This window comes from Galeopterus variegatus, unplaced genomic scaffold, assembly GCF_000696425.1.
Source record: "Galeopterus variegatus unplaced genomic scaffold, G_variegatus-3.0.2 Scaffold11568, whole genome shotgun sequence".
NCBI classification, from domain to species: Eukaryota; Metazoa; Chordata; class Mammalia; order Dermoptera; family Cynocephalidae; genus Galeopterus; species Galeopterus variegatus.
Genome location: NW_007737679.1, coordinates 10,957 through 20,054, shown reverse-complemented (window position 1 = coordinate 20,054; position 9,098 = coordinate 10,957). Strand labels below are relative to the sequence as shown.

At 56.5% G+C, this 9,098-nt stretch overlaps 1 protein-coding gene across 1 annotated transcript in view; it reads right to left on the bottom strand.

Annotated features, from left to right (window-relative positions):
- Positions 1 to 978: 978 nt before the first annotated feature.
- Positions 979 to 9,098, bottom strand: part of ARHGEF19 (Rho guanine nucleotide exchange factor (GEF) 19) — a 10,875-nt gene continuing 2,755 nt past the window's right edge. Inside the window, exons 6-15 of the mRNA XM_008594792.1 lie at positions 8,266 to 8,426; positions 8,029 to 8,181; positions 7,657 to 7,786; positions 7,440 to 7,514; positions 7,178 to 7,267; positions 6,837 to 6,997; positions 4,649 to 4,807; positions 4,066 to 4,145; positions 2,011 to 2,115; positions 979 to 1,603 (exon numbers count right to left, since the gene is read on the bottom strand). Coding sequence (XP_008593014.1) covers positions 1,446 to 1,603; positions 2,011 to 2,115; positions 4,066 to 4,145; positions 4,649 to 4,807; positions 6,837 to 6,997; positions 7,178 to 7,267; positions 7,440 to 7,514; positions 7,657 to 7,786; positions 8,029 to 8,181; positions 8,266 to 8,426 — 1,272 coding nt within the window. The 3' untranslated portion in view covers positions 979 to 1,445. The remainder of the gene's footprint in view (positions 1,604 to 2,010; positions 2,116 to 4,065; positions 4,146 to 4,648; positions 4,808 to 6,836; positions 6,998 to 7,177; positions 7,268 to 7,439; positions 7,515 to 7,656; positions 7,787 to 8,028; positions 8,182 to 8,265; positions 8,427 to 9,098) is intronic.

The window sequence follows — 9,098 nt, the reverse complement described above, 5'->3', positions numbered from 1 at the left end:
TTAGCCGTGTGACCCAAGCTGGTCCAACCAGAGAGAATTCCAGGTCTTTGATTGGGAATACTGAGACAAAGACAATTCTCTTCTTCTGTGTTGGGTGTGAATGAAAAAGCCCCTGCAAGCCTTAGGACGAGGCCAACACCAAGGATAACAGAGTACAGAAATGGAAACAGCAGAGTCCTCAGTGACGTCAATGAACCACTGGATCAAGCCTTGCCTGAAGGCCACCTTGCCTCTACACTTCTCAGTTATGAGAACTGTGGTAGGCTGAAAAGTGGCCCCCAAAAGATATTCATGTCCTAATCCATGGGACCTATGAATGTTACCTTATATGGCAAAAGGGGGGGTATGGGGAGTGTCTTTGCCAATGCGATTTAAGTTAAGGATTATGAGATGGGGAGATTATCTGGTTGGGCCTCAAATGCAATCACATGTTTATAAGAGGGAAGGAGAGGGAGATTTGATATAGGCTCACAGAGAAGAAGGAAGTGTGATCACTGAGGTAGAGACTGGAGTGATGTGGCTGCAAGTCAGGGAATGCTGGCAGCCACCAGAAGCTGGGAGAGGCAAGGAACGATTCCCTGCTAGAGACTCCCGACAGAGCACAGTCCTGCCGACACCTGGAGTTTGGACCAGTAATATTAATTTTGGACTTCTGGCTCCAGAACTATGAGAGATTAAATTTCTGTTGTTTTAAGTCACCCAGTTTATGGTAATTTGTTGTGGAAGCCATAGGAAACAAATGTTAAGAACCAATAAAATCTCTTTAATAGTTAAGCCTATTTGAATCTGACATTTTGTTAGTTGCAGCTGAAAGCAGCCTAACTAATATAGAGCCCCTCTCCTCTGGTCACCCTTCTACAGCTAAGAGGTGAACTCTAGAGAACGGCAAGCTGCCCTGGAAGGCAAAGACCCTCCTGATCTTTGCTGGGGAAATGGGGCTGGGATGGGGGCAGCATCAGTTGGCTCACAGACGCTGGCAAAGGCTTTATGGGAATTTATTTACAGACAAGTCACAGCAACCGGCACCACTCAGGCTCTGGCCAGAGGAGGTGGTGGAGAAGACCCCAGATATTTATAGGTCCCAGCACCCACGAGCACCAGAGTATTCCCCAGCCAGGCACCTGCCAGAGGGACCAAGCATCAGGCAGGGTGGAGGGCATGGAAGGGAGATGGCCCCAGTCCTTGTCAGATTATCAGCAGTCACCTGTTGTGGCCCCCATGCCAGAGGAAGAAGTTGCCCTTAGCCTTGAAATGAGGAGCCCGAGGACAGAGGAGGCCCTTTTGAGGTCCCCGCCCCTGTGTCCAGGCTGTCCCTTGATGCCAGGACACAGAAGTGCCAGCAGCAGTGGCTTGGGGCATGGAGACACTGCAGGACATCTCCCGGCCCCCACCCAGACCTGTCTGGGAGCCAGGAATGGAGCTGGTGTCTCAAGCCATGGACACCCTCACGCAGGGGGCTCTCCCAGTTTGCTGGTGGCACTCGTGATCCACTTATTCTCCCGGAGGTTTCGCAGTCGGGCGCTGAGGCTGCTGATCTCTTCCACATAGGCCTGGGGCACCCACCCCTTCTCGCCATCTGCCAGGCGGACCCCCTCCAGCCAGCCTAGGGACACACAAGCCAAGAGCAGCATCAATGCTATCAAAGAGGCACCAGGGCCAGGCTGAGAAGAAACACTTCAGCCCTGATGCAAGCTTCGTCTGCACCCCTGGGGCCCAGGTGACATCATCTCAGCATCTCCCAGATCCAGGAAGGACCCTGCCTCTAGCTGTAGATAAACTTATGACCTGTTTTTCCTGGCATCCTCTGAGAAGGATTTTCCCACTCTCCCCCGTCACTCTCAATCCTACATCTTTACAAGCAGGAAGTCCCTTCTCTTGTCTAACCTGATTCCCCCCATGCTGTGGTGGATCAACACTTGCATAACCTTTCCCTAGGATGTCTCAGCCATTTAGCTACCTCCTGCCCACCTAAGCCCCATCATGGAGGCCTTCCCAGGAGGCCCTTCTCACCATCACTGGTCCAGGTCCTCACTGCCAGGATGTCAGTCTTCTCCAAGGTCAGCTCATCTGGCTGCAGTGCCTTGTATGTCCTGACACACTGAACCTGGGGGCAGTCTGATAGACCAAGGGAGGTTCAGGGAGTCACCAGGGCAGGATGGGACAGGGGCAGGGCAGGGAGGAGCAGCAGGAGGAAGTAAGGGAGGGAGAGGGTGGCATTGCCACATCTTTTCCTCTGTCCCTCCCGTGCTGCAGGCCCACATGCAAGACATTGGTACTCTCTGCCCACCCTGGCCACTCCTCTCCCCTCTTACCCTAAACACAAGCCCTGGGTGAATCTAGACCCTCCCAGCTTCAGTTACTGCTTCTGTGCCAAGGGCTTTCACCGTCCCAGCTCAATTCAACACTTGCACTTGACCTCCAGACCCCAATGTCCAGCTTCCCCAAACACCACAAACAAAACAATAATGGCCCCTTCATTTGCCCCCTGACACTACTCTGGTTCTCCCTCTAATCCGCCCTTTTCAACTAGAATTCAAGCCACTTCATTTCCCTGTTTAAAACCTTCCAGAACTTCCCATTCCTCTAAGAATAAAGTTCAAAGTCCTCCCCGGGCCTATGAGGTCCTGCATGGTCTGGCGTTGCCCGCTTGCTAGGCTCCTCTCCTCCCCTCTGCTTCTCCTTCCCCCCCTTTGAAGCTCTAGCCACGCTGGCCTCCCTGCTGTTCCCTGGACACTCTAAGCTCCTTCCTGCCTCGGGGCCTTTGCACCGGCTGTTCCTTCAGCCGGGAGTGCTCTTCCTCAGATCGAGCATGGCAGGCCCTTATCCTTCAGGGGTCAAGTGTTATTTCCCAGGAGCCTTCCCTGACCACCTGTCTGGAGTAGGGAGCTCACCTCCAGCCCAAGGGGGACTCTTAGCTCAAGCCAAAGAATCTGCCCCATCCCAGGCCCTCCGCTCTTTCCATCAGATGAGGTGGGCTGGTAGCATTGAAAACCACAGGTTTTGAGGCCAGACCTGGCTTGAATCCCAACTCTGCCACCTACTGGCTGTGTGACCTTGAGTGAGTTACTTTCCTTTCTGAACCTCATTTTCTCAGATATGAAAAATGAAGGGCCGGCCCGGTGGCGCACTGGATAGTGCGCCGCTTGGGAAGCGCGGCGGCGCTCCCGCCCGAGGGTTCGGATCCCACATACAGACCGGTTCCCGCTCACTGGCTGAGCGAGGCGCGGGAGCAACGCCGAGGGTTGCGATCCCGTTGCCGGTCCCCGGTCCGGTGCAGGGGCAACACTGAGGGTTGCGATCCGTTGCCGGACACGGAAAAGGACAAAAAAAAAAAAGAAAAATGAAGAAAATGAGTCTACTTAATACAGTTGTCATGAGGATTAAATAAAATAAAAGCAAATACAAAGCCCCTAGTCCTGGGCCTGACATGTGGCAGGTACTCAGTGGAAATGAATTCCCTTCCTTCCCTTTCACTACCCAAGGCTCAGCCATAACTCCTTTGCTCAAAAACCTTCAATAGCTGCCTAGTGCCTACTATATCAAGGTCCTCTATGATCAGGCTGCACCCTGGCTTACCAGCCTCACTCCACACCCAAAGGAGAAGCCTCTATCCTAACTAAGCAAATCCCTCACCAACTGCCACCCACACACACACCCCCTGGACACTCTGGTTCCTGTCCTCTTTGAAACTTATGCAAAGATAGAGACAGACCTGGGCTTAAGTCCCAGCTCTGACACTTGCTAGCTGGGTAAACTTGAGCAAGTCACTTTACCTCTCTGAATCTCTGTTTCCTAACTTGTAAAATGGGCTTTTGTGGGGATGATATGGGAGGCTTCACAGGGCTTTGTGATCTCCAGGGTGCTGACTGTGCACATGGCGGGTTGGCCTGTCCCATGTAAATCCTGCCCAGCCTTCAAGGTTCTTCAGAGCCACCCCTGACTGCCCCAGGACAGTTGATCTCTCTTCCCATAGCTCTGCCAGCAACACAGCACCCAGGACTGGAGAAGGGGGAGAGCAATGAGGCACCCAGTCCAGGGGTGAGGGCCTGGGGGGTGGGCTGCTACCTTCCCCCTCGCTGATGATCTCTTGATCCTCCTGGGGGCTGGAGGGGCACAAGGCTGAGATCCACCGCTGCTTCTCACTTCTAGGGAAAGCGGAGGCTTATTGTCACAACATGCAAAGTGCAGCTGCCCAGGGCAGGGTGCTGAACCCAGGGCTGGGAGAATTGGGCATAACATCCAGAACAGGGCCCAGGTCATGTCTACTCCACCCCAGGACCCCCCACCAAAGCCCCATTCCCAAGCCTGTGCTCCACCCACTCTGAGCATAAGAACGGGCCCAGAACCCCCTGGATGACAGGTCTGCCCATGTGCTGCCTTATGCCACTATCCTGAAGCCAGAGATAAAGGAATGCAGTGGTTTACACCCACAAGATGCCCAGAATCTGAGGAGATGCTGGGGACATCCCCCTGCTCTGCCTGCCCCGCCCCCCAACCTTGCTCCCTGCCCCACTATCCTGATGTGGACTATCCAAGTCAGGAAAGAGCAGGGCAGCCGGGGAATAAGGCCAGGCATGGTTGCAAGCACGCTTAGGCCTTGTGCCTGTCTTGGGAGGGGTCCTCCCTCCCCACACCCAGGCCCACTCACTCCGTCCGGGCCCTCAGCAGGAACTGGTGCTTCGCATGTTGCCCGTGGAGGAGCTGGAGGAGGAACACGTGGCCAGGGATGCCCTGCAGCTTCAGGCTCAGGTCCCTCACCTGCAGCTCAGCCATCTTGGCGTGGACGAAAACAGCAAACTTCCCTAGCCTGGAGGACCAGGGGAGGGGGGTCAGCCTGGCCTGGGTCGCTGGTTGGAAAGGAGGAGAAGGGATCTCTGCCCCTCCAGCAGCCTCCCCAGGGAAAGTCGGCCACACAGAGAACTGTTTCCCTGGTAGCCTACAAAGACCCTTCAAAATATCGGGGACTCCTTTCCTGCCAGCTCGTCAACAGAGGCAGGGAAAGTAGGCTTTCTTGTTATTCAAGTCCCTGACCTCCAGGCACGCTTTCAACTTCTCTGAACCTGCCCCCCAAACTCCCGTTCTAAAGAGCCAACTGGACAACTCCTCTGCTTAGTGTCTGACTCCCTAACAGTCACATAAACTCCACGAAGACTGAAGCTTGTCCCTCTGCTGCTGTATTCCAGTGCCTGCCACTGCCTGGCCCACAATTTGGGTACGATAAACATTTACCAAGGATGGTTGAATGGGTGGGTGGAGGATGTTAAACAAAATTCAGTATCTCCCACTCCAAACCAGATCTCCTTCACTGTTCTCCAGTCCAGTGAAAGACGCCACCAATTCGCCCCAGCGGAAGCTCGGATGTCATGCTCACCTCCTCCCTTCCCCGCCCCCACACCCAACCAGTAGTTCCCTCCTGCCTTCCCTCCTCCTTACCGTCCCTGGAATCCACTTATCCCGAAGCACCCTGCCACTTCTGGAGCACCTGCCCTCACCTGGACAACCGTGAGAGCTTCTGGTCTCTCCTCCTCTAGTCCATCCTCCAAGTTGGCCACAAGTAAAACGTTACTCCTCTGCCTGACTGTCCGTGCTCCCTGCCGCCCTCAGAAAAAGTCCAGCCGCTCTACCATACTCTCACCCTCTCACCTCCCCTCTACTGCCTTTCTTCTCTACAAATCCAGCCGCATTAGGCTTCATCATTCCCCAGACACCTCTGCTCACACGCTACCGTGACTTTGCTATACCCTCCCCCCAAACGACTTCTCTACCTGGAAGCCTCCTACTCGTCCTCCAAAGCCCAGCTCAAATACCTCTTCCTTGGAAGCTTTACTGATTCTCACTCCACACCAGGCGCTACCACAGTATGCCCTCCCATCAAAACTCTGAAGACATGGTTACCAGAATGCATTTTCACTGGTCTGAGCACTCCTATGAGTAGAGAAGTCTCATTCATATTTATGTCCCCAGCACCCAAAAGAGGGACCGGTACAGGACAGGGATTCAGTGACAGTTTATTGAATGAACAAATAAGTCAGCAAAAAACACTTTTTTTTTTCTGGCGGCTGGCTGGTTCGGGGATCCAAGACCCGGGTGTTACGAGGCTGCACTCTAACCAACTGAGCTAACGGGCCAGCCATGGAATAAACTCTTCATATAGCATAAGATGTCTACCCTTCATCCCACCCAGCCTTAAAACTCACCTCACCCAGGAAGTCTTCTCCCTCATTCCTTACTTGAAATGATCATAGGTAACACTGAGTGAACATTCACTATGCGCCAGGGACTGTGCTAAGCTCTTTTCCCATATTATCACATTGACTCTCCCCACATAGTAGTCTCTATTTTACAGGTGGCCGAAAGGACCGTACAGTGGGTAAAAGTCTGGGATCTGGCATCAGACAGGTCTGGCCTCCTCCTGGATACTCCACCTACTAGCTCCATGATCTCGAGAATAACAAGGAAGCCTCCTTCCCTGAGAGGTATTTGGAAGACTAAAGGGAATAATCCACATAGCATGCCTGGCGCAGAATAGGCGCTGAGTACATGTTGGCTATTATCATTGTTATGACTCAGAGCAGAGTTGAGACTCCAGGACTGTGCTCTTAATTTCTGCTCTAACTGGCTTAAACTCAGAGAAGTTTCAAGTCCTCTGCACACAGTCCAGCCCTTGATTTTCCCCTCTGGAAGAATGGGAGGGTGTGCTGGCAGCACAGTCTGACACAAGCTGGGGCTCCCAGGCCCAGTGATGGACTGGTCATGAGCCCAATGTTGGGGAAGAAGGCTCTGATCTACCTAGCCCTCCCCACACCTGCCCCAGCCCCACCACCTCCCCAACTCACTCCTTCCGCCTGGAGAGTAGCAAGCAGTCATTGAAGAGATGCAGGTAGACTGCCTTGCTGGACAGCTTCAGCTTAGCAGGGGGCACCGCGGGCAGTGGTGCCAGCTCCACCAGCTCTCCATGACGAACCAGCCAGCGAGCCTGAGAGATTAGCGGGAAGATCTGGGGGGATGGAGGAGGCAAGGGGAGAGGAGAGGTCAGGCACAGGGGCACCCGGCAAAGTGCACAGGATGGGGGTTGGAAGGGTGTGGGCAATGAGGAACTGGCCTGAAGCCCCCAGGGGACGGAGGAAACAAGAGCTGCCCTGTTGTCTGCCCCATCCTGCCAGCTGTGGCCGTGCACCTTGCCCTCAAAGTGGATCTTCTTGCTCAGGTGGATGAGCTCCTCTGTCCTCTTCATGGACTGCACACTGGCGTTACATTCTTGCACCAGCTGCGGAGGCCGTGAATGGGTCACCTGCAGTCCCCCAACCCGGCTCCTAGAGCCCAGCCTCAGACTCCCGCCTGGGGACCAGAGACTCTGACAGCTGGAGGCTCTTTGAGAGAAAGGCTGGGATTCCAGGGAGGACCTTGGAGCCAAAGAGCCCCTGCCCTGCTGAGCTCACCTCCTTGAGTGCATTGAAGGCCTTGGTGGCCATGTCTTCACCTTCGGAGCCCTGTGCCGTCCGCTTCAGGATGTTCTAGAGGGTGGGGTCAGCGCAATGAAGCAGTCTGCCTCCTTCCCTTGACCTTGCCCACCCAAGGGTGCCCAGAAGGGGCTGTGGAGGTCGCTGCAGTATCTCCCTTGCCAGCCCTCACTGCAGCCTGAGGCCCTCTAGGTACCTCCACCAGCATCTTGAGGCGGGTGATCCTCTGAAAGGGCAGGATGAGGAAGGAGGTGAGGGGCAGACGCTGGCACACAGGAGACTCCTCCAGGCGAGCCAGGATGCCAGGGAACTTGGGGTTCTCCAGGCTGGAAAATGGGGAGGCATCTGGAGTCACACCTGGGCTTGAACTCCTGGGATCCATGACCCCCGCCACCCCATTGTTTCTTTAGGTGCCTTCTCGGCACATCTTTCCTGCCTTCCTACCTTTTCCTGGTCACAGAGCCCGTTTGAGGGACGCATCCCCTCCCAAGACCCATCCCCAGTCCTTGCGCCTACACCTGCCTGACACTTCCCCCATCCTCCCCGCTTTCAGAGCCCCCAGCCCTACAGCAGGCGCTGGTAGGTGCGCTCCTGGTAGGCCTGGTTGGTGACGTAGGGCAGGTAGACGCGGCGGAAGGCCGGGCAGTGGTGCAACACCACGTCGCACACGCTGAAGCGCAGCACATCCGCCTCCAGCCGCTGCTCCAGGTCCTGCAAGAACCTGACGGGTCGGGGAGGCGTCAGGCGGGCTCAGCCAACTACAGGCTGGCACCCTGCCCCCTTCCAGGCAAGACCACTCCCTCACCTCTCGCTGGTGCTCTTGACCTCGGGCAGTTTGGAAAACAGCCACTGCTTGTCCTGCGCCCCCAGACACTCACTCAGCTCTGCAGAGCCTAAGAAGTGGCCCACGGCCACCGACAGGCTGTGGATGTATGAGGCCTCAGAGGTGATCAGCTCAAACTTGGCCTGAGGGAGGGAGGACGCGGGGTTGAAAGGGCCGGGCCCGTCCACCCCAGATGCCCTGGCCTCCCATGCCCCACCCCTAAGCTGGCGCCTGGCTCGATCCCGAGACCCCCCTTCCTGCCACGGGCAATTGTTCAAGCCCACTGAAGCCCTCGAACTCCCCGCTTCCTCTAAGCCAGCCCCCCAGGACCGGTCCCGGCCATCCCGAGGCCCTGTCCCGCAGGCGGTGCCCCTGCCACGATCCCGCCCTCCCTCCGACCTGCCCCTGCCCTCGGCCCCGCCTAGTCCCGCGCCCACCACGCGTTTGCGCCCCCGATGGCTCCGCCCTCTGCTGGCTCCGCCCTCTCCTAGGCTTCGCCCCGTTGCCCGCCCCCCTCGTCTAGCGTCCCCACAGCTACTCTGTCCTTGCTTTCAGCCCCCCGACCGGGTCAGATCCTAGCACCCAACCTCCGCATTGACAGTCCCGACGGCCCCACCCCGTCTTGTGCCCCGTCCTACTGCGGCCCGGGTCCCAGCTACGTCCCGAGACCACCTACTCCTGGCCCGCCCCCTCCGTTGCCCCACCCCGCCTGGGCCCCGGGAAGCCCCGCCCTCCTGGCTTGCAGCCCCATCCTCTAGTGGCCCCGCCCCCTCCGTTGCCCCACCCCGTCCGGGGCCCGGGACGCCCCTCCCACC